The 21,253-nt window shown below is 37.6% G+C and overlaps 6 protein-coding genes across 8 annotated transcripts; 1 reads left to right on the top strand and 5 right to left on the bottom strand.

The window, feature by feature from the left end:
- Window positions 1-56: 56 nt before the first annotated feature.
- Window positions 57-1,056, bottom strand: LOC125579030. Its single transcript, XM_048742318.1, has 2 exons — window positions 788-1,056; window positions 57-396 (listed from the first exon to the last, which is right to left on the bottom strand). Exons 1-2 carry the CDS (start codon window positions 937-939, stop codon window positions 321-323), a joined length of 228 nt encoding a protein of 75 aa, XP_048598275.1. The 5' UTR covers window positions 940-1,056; the 3' UTR covers window positions 57-320.
- A 5,570-nt stretch (window positions 1,057-6,626) lies between these two features.
- LOC111201483 lies at window positions 6,627-7,033 on the bottom strand. The gene has a single exon (XM_022693549.2). The coding sequence runs from the start codon at window positions 6,896-6,898 to the stop codon at window positions 6,686-6,688; it is 213 nt and encodes a 70-aa protein (XP_022549270.1). The 5' UTR covers window positions 6,899-7,033; the 3' UTR covers window positions 6,627-6,685.
- Window positions 7,034-9,039: 2,006 nt separating this feature from the next.
- Window positions 9,040-12,407, top strand: LOC111201480 (protein NUCLEAR FUSION DEFECTIVE 4-like). The gene is made up of 4 exons (XM_022693547.2): window positions 9,040-9,517; window positions 10,219-10,878; window positions 11,112-11,386; window positions 11,755-12,407. The coding sequence occupies exons 1-4, from the start codon at window positions 9,179-9,181 to the stop codon at window positions 12,221-12,223; spliced, it is 1,743 nt and encodes a 580-aa protein (XP_022549268.1). The 5' UTR covers window positions 9,040-9,178; the 3' UTR covers window positions 12,224-12,407.
- On the bottom strand, window positions 12,374-14,035 carry LOC111201481 (peroxidase 55). The gene is made up of 3 exons (XM_022693548.2): window positions 13,670-14,035; window positions 13,402-13,593; window positions 12,374-13,021 (listed from the first exon to the last, which is right to left on the bottom strand). Exons 1-3 carry the CDS (start codon window positions 13,898-13,900, stop codon window positions 12,446-12,448), a joined length of 999 nt encoding a protein of 332 aa, XP_022549269.1. The 5' UTR covers window positions 13,901-14,035; the 3' UTR covers window positions 12,374-12,445.
- A 1,065-nt stretch (window positions 14,036-15,100) lies between these two features.
- Window positions 15,101-17,424, bottom strand: LOC111198021 (SWI/SNF complex component SNF12 homolog). 3 transcript variants are annotated; one of them, XM_022693544.2, is made up of 3 exons: window positions 17,265-17,424; window positions 15,460-17,042; window positions 15,101-15,334 (listed from the first exon to the last, which is right to left on the bottom strand). In XM_022693544.2, the coding sequence occupies exons 2-3, from the start codon at window positions 17,001-17,003 to the stop codon at window positions 15,262-15,264; spliced, it is 1,617 nt and encodes a 538-aa protein (XP_022549265.1). In that variant the 5' UTR covers window positions 17,004-17,042; window positions 17,265-17,424; the 3' UTR covers window positions 15,101-15,261. The 3 variants fall into 3 exon arrangements, with proteins under 3 accessions (XP_022549265.1, XP_022549266.1, XP_022549267.1); XM_022693545.2 differs by having other exon boundaries at window positions 15,460-17,018; XM_022693546.2 differs by having other exon boundaries at window positions 15,460-17,023; window positions 17,265-17,417.
- A 449-nt stretch (window positions 17,425-17,873) lies between these two features.
- On the bottom strand, window positions 17,874-20,973 carry LOC106417754 (triacylglycerol lipase 2). The gene is made up of 9 exons (XM_022693543.2): window positions 20,607-20,973; window positions 20,387-20,500; window positions 19,352-19,492; window positions 19,122-19,232; window positions 18,857-19,000; window positions 18,719-18,759; window positions 18,554-18,633; window positions 18,392-18,487; window positions 17,874-18,302 (listed from the first exon to the last, which is right to left on the bottom strand). The coding sequence occupies exons 1-9, from the start codon at window positions 20,781-20,783 to the stop codon at window positions 17,980-17,982; spliced, it is 1,227 nt and encodes a 408-aa protein (XP_022549264.1). The 5' UTR covers window positions 20,784-20,973; the 3' UTR covers window positions 17,874-17,979.
- Window positions 20,974-21,253: the final 280 nt, after the last annotated feature.

The following is a 21,253-nucleotide window of genomic DNA, read 5'->3' as shown; positions in this document are numbered from 1 at the left end:
TACTGGATGAAGACATAAGTAACGAAGAGAGTATGCAATTACGGATGCCAAATAAGTACATGTTCAATCAAATTTCAGATATATATAAAGAAATAATCCCTTGGAAAATGTGAGTTACAAGAAGTATAATGGATATTATTGTGTTTCATTCACTTCCAACAGTGGTCAAGCGCTAAGATGTGAGAGATGGAGACTGACAAACCAAAACAAAAATTCACAGCTAAGTAGTGTTGAAACTGGAGTCATACATCCACAACTCTTCACAAAACAGAAAAAGCCTTCGTGTATGTATACAGAAAAGCACTACACACACACACAAACTAATTCTTGTCTTTTGGAACATCCTTCTCCGGAACCTTGGTTTCAATTTCCTTTGGTTTTGCTGACTGCGCTGCCCTGAAAAAAAAAAAACCCCACAGGCAAACTCATCAGCCACTCACACACACACTTTGCTTTTGGGTTGCTATCTAATAACCAGCACTGAACCACGCTCCTCTTTTGCACACTTAAACCAGTGTCACCATCAAGTCATTACTACACTAATCAATCTTAGTGGAAGAAAAATTAAAGTTACCAAATCTTAGAAACTGGTCACCAAAGAAACTACAGTTTCGTTTGAATTATCATTACGAATTCAATCAAAGATTACTCTGAAATGAAATCTAGCAGCTGCGGATGATTAGAAACTAAGGATCATAACAGACAAAATCATAATCCCTAAACAAACACCTTCGTGAAAGGAAAATAAAAAAAGGAATCATGATCGAGAAAGAGAAAGAGGGCTAACTTGGAGGCGGCGGAAGATTCCTCTTCGAGCCAGTTGCGGATGTGCTTGACGTTGCGCCTCAATACGGTGGCAGATTGCTTCACGTCGCCCTTCAATAGCATCACAACGGCGCCTACTCCGGCCACCGTCAGTATGAAATTCGTCAAACCCATTATAGTACTTTGATTCCCAAAAATCAGATTCGAAGATCGCAGACCAGTGGACGGACGCTAGGGATTTTAAGAGGAAGGTTTATGTGAAATCGTTCCTTGATCGTGAATTCGTGATTCGCCTCTCTTTCTATGGGCCGTCATTTTGCAATTATATGGGCCCTTTAAGATTATCAAAAGCCCAAATCACCAGCCGATTTTCTCTTTTTTTTTTAGTTAAAACTTAAAAGCTTTAGTAATGAAATGGTGATGATGTTGAGTTCAAAAATTCAAATAACAAAACAACTTGATAATGATCTACTACATTTGACGTGACGATAACTTGTTCCGATTGAGTGCAAGTTTGTGGCGAGAGGTACTTATCAGTTTACTTATATATTGCTTCTCCATGAAGATATATCATATATTCATATGTTGTTTTCAACTTTTCATAATAACAATTTTCATCAAGTAGTTTGTCAATACTATACATCTTAATATTAAAATACTTTGTTAATTAGCCTTCAAGAGTGGAATATCCGTAGTCATACATATATTTAGATTCTAATTTATGAAAAGAATTGTCAGTCTCGTCCATGCATGATGAATATAAGAAAATGAAATCATATGATTGTAGAAGGTACTAATACTAATAGTAGTTCAAAAAAGGTACTAATAAAACAACAAGGAAGGGAATATTCAAAGGGAATTAGAAATCAAAGCTGATGAAAAACAATAAGCACTACAAGAAAACATCGGGATACTGAGGGAAAAAATCGTCGGTATGTCGTCGGAATAACGTTATTCCGAGGACATACCGACGAAAAAAGTCCTCGGAAATAACTCCTCGGAAATTCATAATTCCTCGGAATTCCGTCGGAATTTTCCGACGGAATTCCGAGGAAACAAAATTCCGAGGAAACTCCGAGGACACAATGTTCGTCGGAAGGTTCCTCGGAAAATACCGAAGGAATTCCGATGGTCCAATCCTCGGAAGTTTCGACGAAATATTTCTCGGAATATTTATCGGAAAATTCCGAGGAATCCTTTCCCTCAGACAATTCCGAGGAACTTAATGTTCGTCGGAATTTACCGAGGGATAAAAGTTCCTCGGAATTATCCGAGGACCTCCATTCCCTCGGAATTTTGAAAAAAATTATTTTTTTAAAAAATTTATTTTTTTTAAAAATTATTTTTTTTTGGAAAAAAATTAAAATTTTTAAAATTTAAAATTAAAATTGAATAAAACATAAAATAAAACATAGTAGATAATATTCAAATTTAAATAAAACATTCAGAGTTTTTGGAAAAAAAAAAACTACGGGTCTTGAATGTTCGGGAACGTCTCGTTCGGGTACATCCTCTTCATCATGTCCATCATCTGCTCGTTCAGCCTCTTCTGGGTCTCATAGCCCGCCTGTTGAGCTGCCATCTGAGCCTCCAACGCAGATATCCGATCATCCTTGTCCTTCAGCTGAGCCGTAAGAACTTCTGGATCAACATACGCATGTGGTGCAGAAGAAGGAGCAGCCGACCGGGAGCGACGACCCAAACCGACCAAACGTCCCTTTTTCTTTGGAACCGACTGAAATATAAATAAAACGAAGTTAAGATAATTTAAATTGATGATAAAATAAAAATCAAGAAATAATTAAATTGAACTTTTAAAAAAAAAAACTTACCGATTCAACGATTTCGTTGATTCGAACCCGAGACAAGTTGGTCGAGGCCGTCGAATCGTCATCATCGGTTTGAAGCTGAGACACTTCGTCATACACCTGAGTCTGGACCAGGTCGACCACGTCCCTCACAAGACCATCATCAATCTGGCCGGTCTTCTTGTTGGTATACGCCCTTTTCATAAGGGCGAGATCATCAACTGGGTGGCCTTCATTTTCTTCCGCCTTGAAAAAAAATAAATTAGACAAACATTAGAGATTTGAAAATGCAAAAAAAATAAAATTCTGAAACTTAAATAATTGAAGAAAAAGCGGTTGAGCTTACCATGCGATCCGCCAGAGTGGCAATAGATTGAGCACCCAAGTTATGCTTGTAGATGCCCTTTCCTTTACGGTCGCTCCTGCGGTTGTTGGAGTTGGTGGAAGAAGTTTCTTTTGTCTCTTCTTTATCCCAATGCGCACACAACTCCTTCCAGACCGTGCCGTTCATCGACTTTGTGACCTTTTAATTTAAAAAAAAAAAGTTTAATAATTTTAAAAATAGTTTAATAAATTAAAAATTGTTAATAAATTAAAAACTACCTTGTTTACTTCCCACTTCTTCTTCCACTCGTACATCTGCTTCCCATAGTTGTCCATAACTTTATGGACAAAATGGTGATAGATAGAGAGCGTATCATCGGCATTCCAGTTGAATTCTTGCTGAAATAGTTTAAAAATAGTTTTTAAGCACAAAAATATAATAGTTTAAAAATTACAAAAATCGTCGTTTTAATAAATAAAAAATAGTTTAATAATTAAAAAAATAATTTAATAATTACAAAAATAAGTTTTAATAATATTTAAAATGTCTAATAAATATATAAATTAGTTTAATAATTACAAAAATAAGTTTTAATAATATTTAAAATGTCTAATAAATATAGAAAATAGTTTAATAATTACAAAAAATAGTTTTAATAATATAAAAAATATAATTTAAAAATTAGAATACTTACCGCAAACTGCTGAAACCACAGATGCTGCTTCTCGACAGGGAAGTGAGTGAAAGTCGGATGTCCGCTGTCGAGGGCCGAGTACATCATACGGTTGATCCATGCGCTGATCCCGTTCCCGGATCGGTTGAACCTAACAAAAAAAATAAATTATTAATAAAAAAATAGTTTAAAAATTAAAAATAGTTTAAAAAATAAAAGTTTAAATTACCATGTTTGACCATGTCCATGTGGATACTCAGTGAGATAGGGAAGATGGTCACGACCGGGCTGTCGAACCAACTCCGCAACCCTCATCACTCCCAGAGGACCAGGTGCAGCAGCGGGACCAGGAGCGGGTGCAGCAGCGGGACCAGGAGCGGGTGCAGCAGCGGGAGAGGGAGCAGCAGGAGCGAGTAATGGAGAGGGAGATGTTTGGTATGAGCTGTGGGGCGAAACGGAATCCTGAACATGGCTGGAAGAACCCCGAGACTGGCTCCCCATACCACCCCGGCTACGACGCTGGCGAGGCCGGATCTGATCATCATTAGACCTGTAAATTAAAAAAAAACATATTTAAAAATTAGTTCTAATAATTTTAATTAAAAAAAACAGTTTAAATTAAAAATAGTTTAAAAACATAGTTTTTAATCACAAAAATATAAATAGTTTAATAATTAATAAAAAAAGTTTTAATAAATAAAAAATACTTTAAAAATTTTAAAAATGTTTAATAAATATATAAATTTATATTTTACATATAAAATACAAAAAAAATGTTTTTAAATATTATATAAATGATTTTTAATCTTAAAAAAGTTTTATAGATTTTAAAAATGTTTAATAAATTTATAAATCATTTTTAATTACAAAAAAAAGTTTTAATAAATAAAAAATAGTTTAAAAATTTTAAAAATGTTTAATAAATATATAAATTTATATTTTACATATAAAATACAAAAAAAATGTTTTTAAATATTATATAAATGATTTTTAATCTTAAAAAAGTTTTATAGATTTTAAAAATGTTTAATAAATTTATAAATCATTTTTAATTACAAAAAAAAGTTTTAATAAATAAAAAATAGTTTAAAAATTTTAAAAATGTTTAATAAATATATAAATTTATATTTTACATATAAAATACAAAAAAAATGTTTTTAAATATTATATAAATGATTTTTAATCTTAAAAAAAGTTTTATAGATTTTAAACCAACACGTTTTCCTTCCGTGTTTTAGTTGGAAAGCATCAGTATTATCTTGACAATATGGACATGATAGCCTTCCATGCGTTGTCCATCCAGATAACATACCATATGCTGGAAAATCACTTATTGTCCACATTAGTACTGCCCGCATTTGAAAGTTTTCTTTATACGAAACATCGTATGTTTCAGCACCTTGAGTCCATAGTTGTTGCAACTCATATATTAGTGGCTGAAGAAACACATCAAGTGATCTCTTAGGATGCTCTGGTCCGGGAACGAGAATCGAGAGGAACAAAAACTCTCGTCGCAAGCACAAGTTTGGGGGTAGGTTGTATGGTGTAAGAATGACTGGCCATAGAGAATACTGTCTTCCACTCTTGCCAAACGGGCTGAAACCATCAGTACATAATCCAAGGTAGACATTTCTTCTCTCATACGCAAAGTCGGGATACTTTGATTGGAAATGCTTCCACGCTTTTGCATCTGAAGGATGTCTGATCTCACCATCTGTTGAGTGCTCCGCATGCCATCTCATTGGTTGCGCTGTGCGTTCAGACAGATACAGCCTCTGCAACCTTTCCGTCAAAGGCAAATACCACATCCTTTTATATGGTACTGGAATTCTTCCACTCGTATCTTTATAACGAGGCTTCCCACAAAATTTGCATGAAACCCGCTGTTCATCCGCCCTCCAATAAATCATGCAGTTGTCTCTGCATACATCTATTACCTGATACGATAAACCAAGACCAGCTACGAGTTTCTGAACCTCGTAGTATGAGCCAGGAGCTACATTATCTTCAGGTAGAATACCTTTTACATAATCAGCAATCGCATCCACACAGTCTTCAGCCAAATTATAATCCGTCTTAATGCCCATCAATCTTGTAGCAGATGATAAAGCTGAATGACCATCTCTGCAACCTTCGTACAATGGTTGCTTTCCAGCATCCAACATATCATAAAATCTCCTAGCTTCGGCATTGGGTAAATCTTCCCCTCTAAAATGATCATTTACCATCTGCTCAGTACCTACACCGTAATCTACATCCGTTCTAATTGGATCTTCTAATCTAACCGGTGGCTGAGGTTCGCTAGTACTACCAAGTTCATAATCAGTTTCTCCATGATGATACCAAATTTTGTAACTTCGTGTAAACCCACTCAAATATAAATGAGTCCAAACATCCCATTCTTTAATAACTTTTTTATTTTTACAATTAGAGCAAGGACATCTTAACATACCTGTTTTTGCTTCCGGTTGTCGGTGAACTAACCCCATGAATTCGGTTATACCTTGTTGGTATTCTTCCGTAAGCAATCTCGTGTTCGGATCCAAATGAGGTCGATCGATCCAAGAACGAAAATAATTGGAAGAAGACATGTTTTTTATGAATCAAATTCGTGTGTAAAGAAAGTGAGAGGGAGGATGAAGATATGGTGTGAATGAAGAGGAAGAGGGGTGCTTGTATTTATAGGTGAAATCCTGCCGACGGTCCGAGGAAATTCCGACGGAATTCCGATGCAAACGGCTAGTTCGTCGGAATTTCCTCGGAATTTTTAAAATCCCCCAACGGCTCTCCAACGGCTCTCTAACGTCTATAATATTTCCTCGGAATTCATCGGTTTTTTCCGAGGAATACTAGTTTCCTCGGTATTCCGTCGGAATATTCCGACGAAATGTGTTTTCCTCGGAATTCCGTCGGAATATTCCGACGGAATTCCGAGGAAGCAAAATTTTGTATTTCCTCGGAATTGCCTCGGAAATGCCTCGGTATATTCCGAGGAATTCATTTTCCGTCGGATCGTCCGTCAGAATACCGCTGTTTTCTTGTAGTGAAGAAAAAGATTCGGATATAAAATTAAGGATGCAGCTAGCAATGAGGGACACGGCAATGTTAAATTGATTAGGAAGCGTATATGTTGATATGAAGAGCAATAAGGGAGACTGTGATGCATGCAAAGAAGATAAGAGTGTGGATGACTATAGCTGCGCCGCTTGTCTGAAATCCGCCAAACTCAACCGCTTTGGTCTTCCCCGGAAGCTGGCACAGTACTCCGGGTGTCAATGTGATGAACAGAATGACCGACATTAACACTGGTCCCCAGTTCAACGCCATCGTCTCGATATCTTAAAACAATCCGGTTAATATGTATGGTAAATTCAAGAGTTCATTGTATAAGCTACAGGCTATAGCTAGTGTATATGTATGTTGCTTTATAGGATGCTTGTGTGAAGAATTATGAGATCGTAATGAAGCATAAACTTGATCAACCGAACGAATTTAGAAGTATGCAAGGTGAAGAAAAGAACCATTCTCTGCAGTATCAAAACTATAAAATTATACTATTGTCACACCATATATTGATTCTTGGGTATGCTAAGAATCTGATTCGATCTCGTGGGTATGTACGTATAGTAGCTCTTGTTTTTTTCTGTTTGTTAGAAGAGACACTTTGTCTCTTTTTCTTTTTTTGCAAGAGACATTTGGCCTTTGAGCATTGAGTTTCTGTCTTTATCAATGAATTCATCGTAAGTAAATTTCTATAAATGTCTAGAAGATTAGTTTTTATAGAAATAGCGGCTACTCCTGGTTCATTTGGACACAACATCAAATGGATAAGTTGTTCGAATTTCTAGGAGACGACATTATATGCCAGAAAAAAATACAGATGATACAATCAAATTCTTGTCCATATAAATTGATAGCTTATCCATATCCGACTCAAGCCGCTCATATATGTATTTTATTACGCAAGTTAAACGAATGTGTTTCTTTTATTTGTTGCGTCGAATATTAAAAACATGTTGGACTAATCTAAATATATACATATTTCTTTCATATAAAATAATACACGTGAAAACGACTCTTCACCGAATAATTGATTTGCAAATGCGATTCTTGACAAGAAAACGTACAAGTGTATGACCATGTAAAACCAATAATATTCATTACTTGAACAGACTCGTGTTCTGTTGCAAATAAGACGCTAGACATGCATGCAAGTTGCGTTCATGTACATTAAAGCTACTGGAAAAAAAAAGGTCATGCATGCAAGTTGTGTTTTGTATAGACATTATATACAAATAAAGTTTTTTTCACAGCATTTTTACCTCGTTAAAAGGTGATGGGTTGAACCTCAGGTCCTTAATGACAGGCTAAGCCGTTAGACCACCATTAACCGGGGTGGTTATCCTGGTGCTTAACCATTTTTTTTTAAAAGGAAAAAGTAAGCAGCAGCGCTTGAACAAGCGCAGTAAGCGTCGGTTGTTCTACTGTTTGCGGGTTATACTGACACATGACGGTCTGCGATTAGTTCATTTTTAATTTTTTTTTAATCAGAGAAAAATCACATAAAAAAGAAAATTAAGCACCCCATTTATGTGTTAGGGTTAATTATGCTCTATGTGCCACGGCTACCACCAAAACTAATAGCTCCCGTCGGTTACAACGTAACTTTACTCGTCTATAACCTAGACAAAGACAAATAGTATAGAACCAAAAGGGTAACATATGATTTTTAATTTGATAATGACACAAGTCACACCATGTCATACATTTATTGATTTATATATTCTTCTGATTGATTTTTAAAATAGTGAAACGATGTATTCCTACATAAATGTTGCAGATATTTACAGCTCATTGATAGGAGGAGCACCGTACTTTCATATGTTCTCACTTTTATCTCGTTTCTTACGACCTCTGATCCCAGCCAGAAAAAAATGATTGCGATAAAGATTCAATTCAACTTATTGGTACTGACAATGACGTTAAAGCAATTACTTTTCAAGCATTCACTAATGCTAGCTTTCATCATTTCAAATTATTCAAATGACTGTATACAATAATCGTTAATTATAGTATTTTTTTTTATAAAAATATCCACCAAAGACACACGAGAATTAAACAAATAGTATAATCACTCTTAATTAAGAAAAGACTGCAACTGCAAGTGCAAGATGGCAGACACGCACTTGGGCATTGAAGAGTTAACGTGACCAAATCACCCAACAAATCTTACATGGACTGTTCATAAAAATCATCGAGCCTTTTGTTATACAATTTGTACACGTCTTCTTCCTTAATTTGTAGATCTATGCACTTAATAAGTTTTGTTTCAAAAAAAAAAAAAAAAAAAAATGCACTTAATAAGTTTTAATCATATTATTTACTACTAATCAACAAACTTAATCACTCAGCTTTGTTGGCGTGCTCTATTTACAGTCTTTACGATCCCCTTCTTACAGTATGTCTCAATGTCTGGTTGTCTTTTTATAATTTAAAACTTATAAAGCGATAAAAAAAGACATACAAATAGACAATCAGACACCCCAAAAAAAACAAAACCTTTTTTTTCACCGATCTGTTGTCCTTTTGATCTCTGATTCTTCTTCAATGGCGTCAACAACGCGAGAAAAGTTCGTATCTTTCATAAACAACCGATGGCTTGTCTTCGTTGCCGCCATGTGGATACAGTCTTGCGCCGGTATTGGTTACTTGTTCGGAAGCATTTCTCCGGTAATCAAAAGCTCCCTTAACTACAACCAGAAGGAGCTCGCCAGACTAGGAGTGGCGAAGGATCTTGGCGACAGTGTCGGCTTCATCGCAGGGTATCTCTCGGAGATGTTGCCTCTCTGGGCTGCTCTTCTCGTCGGCGCTGTTCAGAACCTCGTTGGTTATGGATGGGTTTGGCTTATCGTCACTGGCCGTGCTCCGATTCTTCCTCTATGGGCTGTGAGTTTCATTCTTATTCTCTCTCTCTTAAACTGTTCCCTTCAGATTCATCTGTTTATGTTTTTTGATTGGTGAAAAAGTTGGAGACTTTCTATTAATTCAACTATTGTCTGAGAGAATCTCGGAAAGTATATGCTTTTAAGGTTGTTTGGTTACTCATAAGTCACTTTCAAAGCCCATGAAATTTTCGCTCTTTTTCCCTTTTCTCATTCTCTTGTTCTGCTTTCTTTGGAATTGCTCTGTTTTCTGGGGAAAGCTATTGACTTTTCCTATGATGAATGTAGTTAGATTGGCTGGTTTACTGGGAGAAGTGTTAATAGGATTAGTATATGCTTTTAAGGTTGTTTGGGTTACTCATAAGTCACTGTCAAATCCCATGAAAGTGTACTCTTTTTTACTTTCTCATCTCTTGTTCTGTTTTCATTAGAATTGCTCTGTTTCTGGGGAAAGCTATTGACTTCTCCTATGATGAATGTAGTTAGATTGGCTGGCTTACTGGGAGAAGTGTTAAAGAGGATTAGTATATGCTTTTTAAGTTGTTTGGTTACTCATAAGTCACTGTCAAATCCACTAAAGTTTTACTCTTTTTTACTTTCTCATCTCTTGTTCTGTTTTCATTGGAATTGCTCTGTTTCTGGTAAAGCTATTGACTTTTCCTATTAAGTTGTGCTGACACAACTTCTTCTTGTATGTTTTTTCAGATGTGTATTCTCATATTCGTTGGGAACAACGGAGAAACCTACTTCAACACAGCGTCGCTAGTCTCTGGCGTTCAAAACTTCCCCAAGAGCCGAGGTCCAGTGGTGGGCATCCTCAAAGGATTCGCCGGCCTAGGCGGTGCAATGCTCTCTCAGATATACACAGTCATCAACTCTCCCGACCCCGCCTCTCTCATTTTCATGGTCGCCGTTGCCCCTGCGGTTGTCGTTATTCCGCTAATGTTCTTCATCAGACCCGTTGGTGGTCACAGGCAGATTCGTCCAACAGATGGATTTAGCTTTACTTTCATCTACGGCGTTTGCATTCTCCTCGCGGTTTATCTCATGGCCGTTATGCTTATCGAAGATCTGGTCGTCGTTAGCCTCAACGTTGTCACCGCGTTCACCGTTGTGCTGTTTTTCATTCTTCTTGCACCGGTCTTGGTCCCAATCATGACAAGTTTCTTCAGTGATTCGAACGGTCCTGCTGATATGGTGGAGGAACCACTTGTACCTAAACGGGAAGGCGACCAAGATCCGGGGCTCCGGACACCTGACTTGATCCTGAGTGAAGTGGAAGATGAAAAACCAAGAGATGTGGATTTGCTTCCTGCTTCAGAGAGGCATAAGAGAATTGCTCATTTGCAAGCACAGCTAATGCAGGTACGGAATGGCATTTTATCCGTTAAATTTGAGTCGATTTGTTATTTGTTTCTATTCAATTCGAAAAAATCCGAAGTTCCGGAGTAGAAAAAATTACTAAAAATCAATATCTATTAAAAACAAAGCAAATCATAAATACTAAAGTTTGTAAGAAGCTGATATCCGGTTTTGTAATCACAAATACCAAAAAATTGATATTATTTGATTTGTATCCACCCCTAAATGCAATGCAGGCAGCTGCGGAAGGAGCAGTCCGGGTGAAGGGAAGGAGAGGGCCACACAGAGGTGAAGATTTTACTCTAATGCAGGCACTCGTGAAGGCAGACTTCTGGCTGATATTCTTCTCACTTCTGCTCGGTGGTGGTTCCGGTTTGACTGTAATAGACAATCTTGGTCAGATGAGTCAGTCTCTTGGTTATGACAACACTCACGTGTTTGTGTCTATGATCAGCATTTGGAACTTCCTTGGACGTATCTCCGGCGGTTATTTCTCTGAGCTCGTTGTCAGGTTTGTTGTCAATCTCATAGCAATGTTTAAGTGGAATGGTCCGAAAAAAAAGGGTTAATTTAGAAACAATATATATATATATATATATATATATAAAATTATGGTGTAAAACTTTAAAATTTTAGATATTCTACTAAATTTAATGCTTAATTTTTTTAAAAAAAATAATAAAAAGTATATACATAGAGTTATTAACTTTTAAAGCTATTTCAGTTAAATATACTGTTAATATTATTTATTTTGAACATAGCTATAATTTTTTAAACTATTAGTACTGCTTATGGAGCAGGAAACTCCTAGTTTCAGTTAAATATACTGTTAAATATACTACTATTGTGTCTGAATTTTTATTTTTAAATAATGTGAAGGGACTATGCGTACCCAAGGCCTGTAGCAATGGCCGTTGCTCAGATAGTAATGTCCGTGGGACATGTTTGTTTTGCCTTCGGATGGCCTGGAGCTATGTACATTGGCACTCTCTTGATCGGTCTCGGGTACGGTGCTCACTGGGCTATTGTCCCAGCTACCGCCTCTGAGCTCTTTGGTCTTAAAAAGTTTGGAGCTCTATACAACTTCTTGACGCTGGCCCTCCCGGTCGGGTCCTTCGTCTTCTCGGGTATGATTGCGAGCAGCATATACGACATGGAAGCTGAGAGACAAGCGCACGGGTCTGTTTTTAATCCGGATGATGTCCTCAAATGCGAAGGTTCAATATGTTACTTCTTGACGTCGCTTATTATGTCTGGCTTCTGCATCGTCGCTTGCATCTTGAGTATGATTCTCGTGCGTCGTACCAAGTCTGTCTACACTCAGCTCTATGGCAAGACCCGCGCTTAATCTGTTCCTTTTGGCTTCTTATTCATTGGTTTTGTTTTGCCTTTGCCGATACAGAAGTTTTTGCTCTGGTCTCGATTTTTTTGTTGTTGTTGTTGTTATTGTCAGTTTTGTTTGTTGGTTTGTATTCATATCCACGGCACACATCTACGATTGGTAGATTTATAAAAAAGATTATTAGAATAAATGTTCCATTTTGGATTATGACATTTTAAATATATAAAGTTAATTAAAAGCAGAGCAATCTTTTCTAATCTCTCCTTGTTTCCCAACTTTAACTCCAACGCGGCCGAGTTTCCTCATAGCTGAGGTGAAAGCGCTGTTGAAATCTTCAGCGTTGTTTGCAAACCTGACCACCGTTGCCTGAGACCTGAAGTCGTTAAACAGAACTTGGTCGGAGGTTAAGAGTCCTTTCCTTGCCACGAGGTTCTGGAAGTAGGCATTGTCGAAGACATCTGGGGTGGTGGCGTCAAGGGTTGAGACAACGTTAGGTTCCGACCCGACTCGAGGGCAGGTTTGCATCAGCTGTTGTGCGTAGGCCGGATCTAACGTGGGGTCTACTGGCATGAGGGCTGAGAAGTTGTAGAGACGGTGAGCGAAACGGTCGCAGTGAGAGAATCCTAATGTGTGTGCGCCTGAGAGAGCAATCATGTCGGTTATTGAAAGACCGTTACTAGCGAATAGATTGACTAGACCGGTTACGTCTAGCTCTGGTCCTGGTAACTTCCCGTCTACGCTAGAGGCATGTGACACGAGTCCGTCTCGTCTCCCTAGCTCCACCTTAAACCCTGGACCCCCAGCCTAACGATATAACATAGTTACTGGTCTTTTTTCGAATGAATGTTAAATTTATTCGACGAAATTTTTTTTTGGCCAAATAATTTCCGATTTTAATATAGTTTGTTTTTGAGAAAGTTTGAAGAAAAAGAAAGTGAAAACGCCCATCATCTAACATAAAACCATGTTTTCATTGTTAGTGATCATTTTGAATGAATTTTGAATTTATCCAACAATTTTTTTTTTTACGAGAGTGCGATTTTAAAAGAGTTTGTTTTTTGAAAAAGTTAGAAGAAAAAGAAAGTGAAAATGCCCATCATTTAAAAGAAAACCATGTTTTCATGGCTAGTGATCATTCACTTTCGGTGAATCAGAAGAAGAGACAATGATGAGGGTTGACTTACGAGGACAACCACGTCCCTGGCGGCCAGAGCCAGAATATCAGCACATGAGACAAGGCCAGGGCATTGAGCTTCCACAGCGAGTTTAGCCTTAGCCACGGTGTCGAATCCGTCTCCGGCGAGAGATATATTGTCGTGAGCATCCTTCTCCGCGTCTCCGTTGTCAGATGCTATTAACACGGAAGCATCACATCCCTATACAGTCACCAACCACATGAAAACAAGAATAACAATACAAAAAAGCTTCAAGATCACAATAAAGCGTACATACACCAACGAAACAGTCGTGAAAGAACATCCGTAATGTTCCTGGAGCCGTGATGGGTGTTTGTTGGTATTTAGTTGTAACCGCCTGTCGAACGATGAGCTCCACGTTAGGGCATGTCGAGGCGTAGAAGTTCTCTGACAATTGAGCATTTGACTCATCCACCATGCAAAAGAAAAACATCCCCACTAAGAACCACATCATCATGTGTTTTCTTGAATTACTAACAGTATACATCCTCTCTATACGGTCCCTCTTGGATATAAAGGACCACAACACTCTGATATGCCACCAGATATATTTATAGCCGCTTTTGTAGAATAAAGTGTTTTTGTGTGTGTGTGTTTATGACAAATGTCACATTCGCAGATGAATGACAGCATTTTACAACTGGGGTCTTCTCAGCTTTTACTTAAGCGAGGACATTTCTTGAGTCATGGGGTTTCATTGAGAGTGACATTTAAACAATAGGTCAGTCATCTGCATGGAATAATATTATTTTGATAACTGTTAATTATATATCGCTAACTAATACTATTGTCGTTAAACACAAAAGGATAGACTACTCCAAAAGATGAGTTTGAAAAAGTGGTCTTGTTCCATTCTAATATGATAATGACTTTTGACTGACCCTTGAATTCAGCGTATACACCTGTTCTAATTTTCATCAACTTTAACTCAACGGTTCTTAGGAAATGACTAACTCCGGTCTCTTAGCCGGAGTTCTTAACTCATGATTTGATACTTTTTTTTTTTACTTTAAGAGACAGTTTTAGTTTTTTTTTTGTTAAAATCTAAGAAAAAGCTAAAAACCGTCTCTTAACCGAAACTAAGAATCTCAGTTAAGAGACTGAGGTTAATCATGGTCTTAACTTCTTATGTTGAAGCAGATATTTTTCGAATAAACATTTAATATAACCAGTTTTGATAACTTTAATCACTGCTTTCTTTTTGGTGTATGATGATTTAACTTTTATCGTATCAAAACCGACAGCACTAGTTCTCCTTTTTCTATGATACTAGAGACTCTTGAACAAATGAATATTCAAATTGCAGATGGTTCAAGTGTTATTTTCCACACACAAAAATGATCAAATAACGCTAGCGTGCTGTAAGTAAAGACGTTTCTACGTTTGATCATTTCAAGTTTCAACCACAAATAAGAAAACTATTTCTAAGCTCACTGTAGGTGACCAACAAATGCGTACAATCTACAAACACATGAGAGCTTATTTACATCATGTGGTGATCTTGTGCCCTTTCAATTGATTTTATTTCTTCAAGCATGACTAGGCTTATTTATATTGTTCAGACCAGCCATATTTAGTTTCCTTAGTGACCAGCGATTAAGCACAAACACACTCTTTACTTGAGTTATGTTTGTTTTATCATGCAAACACAACGGTATGATGAGATTATATATATTAGTTCGGCTTATTATCAAAAGTGTAATTAAGAATCAACCAAAGTAGCTACAAATCAAAGCTAAATTATGAAGTACTAAGGTTTCATCATACATGAAATTACAAATAAACCAGATTGCTCCTACAACATTTTTTTTGTTCTTTAGACTTGATGGTAAGGTACCTGCAAGATACTCACCAGGTCCCTGGTCCTTCGTTCCCAGCTGCTGGCTTCCGGTTCAAGTAACGTATTACCGCATCCTCAACCCTGCAATATTTCATAATTCAGAAACGTATCATCAATCAATCAGTGGAACTCCTCCACTTTCACAACTCCAGGAGTGAGTGAAGTTATCAGACAAAAACAGAGTTGAGCAGAGATAATGAGCTTACCAAGGTTGATTGAAGAAGTCTGCTCGACGTTCTTTCTCAGCATTTCGACTAGCTTCTCCCGCTACAACCTTCAGATCCTTGCTCTGAGATTCGATCAGTGCGTTTATGAACTCAACCGGCGACTGACTAAATCCCAAGAAAAACGCACGTCTCCTCCTATGCTCATGGATTTTCCTTATGGCTGCACATATAGCTTCATCACAAGCCTCAATCTCTTTATTCTTCTCCGCGTTGGCCAACAAGTTGTTCAGATCCCTCTGAATCGGGAAAGGTACATCCACCAGGACATCGTAACATGCCGATATAGCCGGGTTGTTTCCCGACAGCTTGATCTTGTGTTCTAAATGAATCGGCGGTGGAGGTGACAAATGATGAGATATCTTCTGAGACACCATTGTGAACTTCACCTTCTCTTCCCCAAACACTTTGTGAAGCGCAGCGTCGCAGTTGAAGAAAGAAGGATCATTTGGGTTCTGTAACTTCCTCGCCTTAACGTAATGCCATATCGCAGAGATGATTCTTGGTCTTGTCTCAACCTCAATCCCGAGAACATCCATCAATGCAGTAGAAAGCTTGAACTTCTCAGGGACGTAGTTCATCTCCAACCGAATAGTAGCTGCAAACTCCTGATTCCCTTTCCTCTTTATCTCAAACCCTTCCTGAGGAGCAGGTGAACGAGCACTCTCCCATGTGATCGCCGAGTTCTCAGGATACAGCCTCTGGTCCAGGTTAACTATTACCTTCTTGAAGAAAGACGAGAACTTGGGATGCGATGGGTTCGCTTGCTGAACAAAACCTGGCTGGTCCGGATCCACCCCATCTTCCAAGATCCTACCGACAATCTTAAGAGTCCATGTTGGCGGGTCAGCGTTTGGATTCCCAGGGATGGTGTTGTTCTGGTTCGCAAACGAGTTGAACACATAGATCCTAAGCGTCTTCTGCGTGCAAGGAGGGTTCTTCAGAGCCTCCTGGATGTCAACTTTCTTCCTACTCAAAGCAGCATCAACCCTTGACTCAAACTCAAGAAGCTGCGTGTACAACGCAGACTCAGGCAAGATTGCCGCCACCCGCTCCTGCAAAGACTTCTCAGGAAGCTTCATCTTCTTCTTCCTCGCAGCAGGAGTCAACTCCATCGTTCTCATGGGGGAGACAGTGTTGTTACTCGCGGGGAAACCAGAAGGAGGCCGCATCGGCGGCCTCTGCTGGAACCTCTTCATGTTCAAGCTTCCAGGAGTCATGGAAGGAGAAGACGAACCCAACACACCACCAATCCCCTGGGAGCCTTGCCCTTGGTTCATCGTCATCCCTGCTTGCATCTGAGCTTGGAACTGAGCTTGGGCTTTAGACTGGGCTTGGGCTTGAGCATGGGCCATGGCCTGGGCTTGTGAGAATTGAAACTGAGCTGGAAAGTTGGGTGCCATGTGAGGCTGAGTAAAGCCTTGGTTTCCGGGAACAGATGCAGAGGCCATCCCAGGGTTACCGCCGAAGGGTGAAGGCGCAGAGCCTTGTTGCGGCTTCTGTGGATTGTTGTTGTTAGCAGACATTGGTGCCTTTGAAAACTACACTTCAATTCGGATACAAATCTGGTTAAAAACCACATAAAGAGAACACCTTTTGTAATGATTCCATAAAATCTTCTGTTTGATTAATCTAACAAACACCAGGGAACGATAGATCGGCTACCTAGAGAAATCGGAGCCTAAAAACCCTAATTTTTCTTTCTTTCTAAGGTTGATGCACAATTTAACGAGTAAGAGTAATCTCCAGAGACTATTTACAAAATCTATCGAGAAAGAGCAGCGTACCTAACAAAATGCGAAGATTCGCAGCTTCGTTTTCTTCTTCTTCTGATTCTCCTTCGTCGCCGTTGCTCCGCTGCGTCTCAGTTCGATAGAGTAAACAAATTGCTCACTGGAGCTATTCAATTTATGACTTGACCGTGTTGAGACCCGACCCGTAACTTCTCAGCCCACAGCGATTATTGAAAGTTTAATACTACGTCTTGGGCCACAGGCCCAACAGCGATTAGTGTTTTTATTGTTTTACGATTTTTTCGATAATTTTTGTCTCGAATTTTGTAGTTTATTTATGTGAAATTATAAATAAAATTTATGCGGATACGTATCTGAAAATGAAAATATTTTCTTTTGATTTTCTAATGGTTTCTTAAAAATGATTTGAAGTAAAATGATTTTCGAATTTTGTAGTTTATTTATGTGCAGTTATAAATAAAAATTATGCGCATACATATCTGAAAATTAAAATATTATTTTGATTTCTAATGGTTTTCTTAAAAATGATTTGAAGTAAAATAATTCGTATTTATTAGGTTATATCTTTTTTTTTAGCATTAGTTTTTTTAATAATTAAATTTAGAATTTAGATAGCGGTGGTTCTTTAACAAAATAATAGAATATAGTAATTGTAACTTTATTATTTTGCTCGTTTTTTGGGGGAAAACAACTGAATAATATATGGGGGCACATGGAAGTACATATAACCTAATGATTTATACTAAAATCAAACTTGTCGTTTGAAAAAGGTAGCAACTTGGTTATAAACAACGTCTTTGGCAGTAACACCCATGATGAAATCAGCATGAGCATACTCTTTCACAAACTGCACATCGATCTTATCAACGTCGTGAAACTTAAACTGGTCGATCAAAAACTTGACGTCGTTCACATCGGCCAGACTGTCTAAACCACCGTAGCTGAAGAAAAGGGGAAGGTCGTGTGGGATCGCCGATATGTTGTAAGCAGGCGGCAACGCTTGACCGTAATGTTTCATGTTGTAATTGCTACTTCCATAGTTGTATTTTCTTAACACCTTGTCTCTTACCGCTACAAGAAAATAAATATAATCTTGATTTTAACGACACGTGCATGTAATGGTTCAAGAAATACATTTTTTGAAATTTTGTTCGACTTACTTTGAGAAAGGTGGATCATGTTCTTGGTGGAAGTAGATTGTGGTTCATTCGCCAGGAATAGATCAATGGTTGATGCGTTAAGGCAACAATTCTTGCCTGTATATTTTTTTGTCAAAAATATTTAATTAATTTATCAATGGTAATTTTTGGTTGTTGCATTACCGGTAATAACAGAGATTAGATCATAGCAATCGATCCCTGCTTGACGGCATATAATCTTTATGAAATTCCCTACTAGTCCACTGCCAAATTTGTTTTATTGTTTCACGTTAGCAAACAAAGTTAAATACAAACATATTATAAGAAAAACATGGTGAAGATCTCTACCTTTTGGGGTTAAACTCTGCCACTCCTATAATGGCGGTGGCCTGTGTTTAAAGACACAAACTAGTTATTTTTCATTAATATTATAGCTAGGCACAAATTTTAATAAATAAAAAATAGAAGAGTGAGGAAGGTAGAAACCTCAGCGAGGAAGCTTTTAGCGGCGATGTCGCCGAGGACTGTGGTCATGTGGCTGAGATAAGCAATAGGACTCAGCATTGCCGCCGATCTTAATTTGTCCACCAACCCCTTTTCCGAGAACGACGCAAATCCTATTAAAGTCCCCTGATGTATATTTCAAATATAGTTTCAAATGCTTTTCTATTTTGTAACGTAAGTTATAACTTATAAACATAAAAAAAAAGGTATAAACATAGAAACTATATGTTGATAACGTTGGACCCACCAAAGAGTGTCCGAGGTAGTGAATCTTTTGGCCTGTTAGGCCGTGGATATGGTCAAACATAGCAGGCAGATCGTAACTCACAAGCTCGTCCCACGTCCAGTTCCAGAAAGCCTACGTACAACGTGACAAACGATTAATCTCGGCTCTTTATAAAAAGATGAAACGTACATAATCAACTGATTAAGGAGGAACATAATCAACTGATTAAGGAGTGGTTGACTGAACCGGACCGGTTGATTAGGGCTAAGGTACTTGTGTCTCCTGCTGAATCTAGTCCCTCTTGTGTTCCCCATCCACACATCGAATCCTTGATCAGCCAAAATTAACGGTAGATTTTGATCCGCCGGATTGAACAGCCACGACATCCCATCCTGCACATATAATTTCATGATTTAATTTCTTTCCAGATCCCGATTCTTGTTTGAACTTTACTAATCATATCTTATGGTCCATTTGAATATTCAGAAGTGGACCTGCACCATCCCTTTAGAGATTAGTGTGGACTTCTTCATGGGTTCAAGGTTTTTAAAAAAAACTTTACTAATCCCTTAATGACTACTAGAGTCAACATGGTTACTTATGTATGATTGTATGTAACTTAGCTTAAACAACGATTCTCCCATACTAGAAAAGTATGTTTTCATTTGACTTTATTTTAATGACCTTTCTAGTAACGCTCAACTTATCACTTTATTTGTTGGACACACATGATAAACACTCATGATGTCTCTTATTTTATTATGTTATATTTTACCCATCACTAAGATATGTAAATGTTTATTTTGGTTTTATTCCTAAGTTGAAACTGACACATAGAAGTGAGTGGAAACATTCCTTTCACACTCAAAATAACTATACAAACAAATACACAATGAAGTTGTATATAAATCTACTCACTGTACGTGTACCTGCTCACTAGGCAAGCACTAGAACATCGAACGCTACACGTTGGTATTGCCCCCACACAGTTTCGTATTAATATGTTTATCCTCCGAAAATAAACGTATGCACATGGAAAATCGTTTCTACATTTGTACTATTGTGAAAATTGGGTATAGAGTTTTTACCTAATACATTTTCCTCACTTTTTCTTTCTTACTTTGAAAGATAATTTCTTCTGTTTGGTGTAATACTTTTAAAAAAAAAACTTCTCTTCAAATTCACTTGTAATTTGAATATAAAACAAATTTTGAAACGTATCACAATTAAATATTGCACATAAATAGCTAATGAAATGCGAAAGGGTAGAGAAGAGTTAAACTTACGACAAGAATCCCATGCTGTATTAGGACAGGCTGTCTCCTCGACATATCTCCGGCGCCGGCTCGTCCTTCCGGTATCCTTTGCATATTCAATATGTATCCATCTTGAGTCACCACCTTCGAGATTAAACAATTAAAATCACTCATATGAGTTCATATATATATATATATGCTGATATTAACTGTCATTAACAACAATATATTGGAGAAAAGTATGTAGTACATCATGTTCTTCGCATTTGTAACCAAATATGCGGACAGAGGAAGCGCATATGCCTTCAGCAGCAGTCCTCTGCGGCTGCTTCCGTGCTAGCCGGTCGAATGGTACACGAGCTTCGAGGGGATTAATGAAAAGAGCGAAGAAGATTAAGGCTGAAAGGATTGACCCGGACAGAGCCATAACCGAACCGGCTATTGAGGGGGTGTCGTCTCGTTGTAGGCAGTAAAGTGAAAGGGATTTATATATAGAGAAGGGATGATGGATATAGGATAATGGGAAACGAATTAATTGTTTAAAAAAAAAAAATTAATCATGGATAATATTATCACACCCCCAACAAGTTTCTAGTTTAAAGAAAACCAAATAATTGAAACATATATTCAGTTTACAAAAGATAACACTTAATGATAAATACTCACTGGTACACGTAAATGTCGTCGATAACTCCTAAATTTGCACCAAGAAAATATAATCTTATTCTTCCTCAACTATGTATATACGATATTAACCAAAAAAAAAGCCAAAAAAAAAGTTAAATAATATCTTCCTAATAAGAAAAGTAATCCCAAAATCTACAAATACAAAAATCTAACAAGGAAATACATCTTCCTGCTGACTAGCTAGTACTATCAAAAGTGCATGATAGTAAG

The sequence above is a fragment of the Brassica napus genome, chromosome A10 (genome assembly GCF_020379485.1).
Source record: "Brassica napus cultivar Da-Ae chromosome A10, Da-Ae, whole genome shotgun sequence".
Taxonomy (NCBI): Eukaryota; Viridiplantae; Streptophyta; class Magnoliopsida; order Brassicales; family Brassicaceae; genus Brassica; species Brassica napus.
This window is presented reverse-complemented; position numbering and strand designations above follow the sequence as displayed.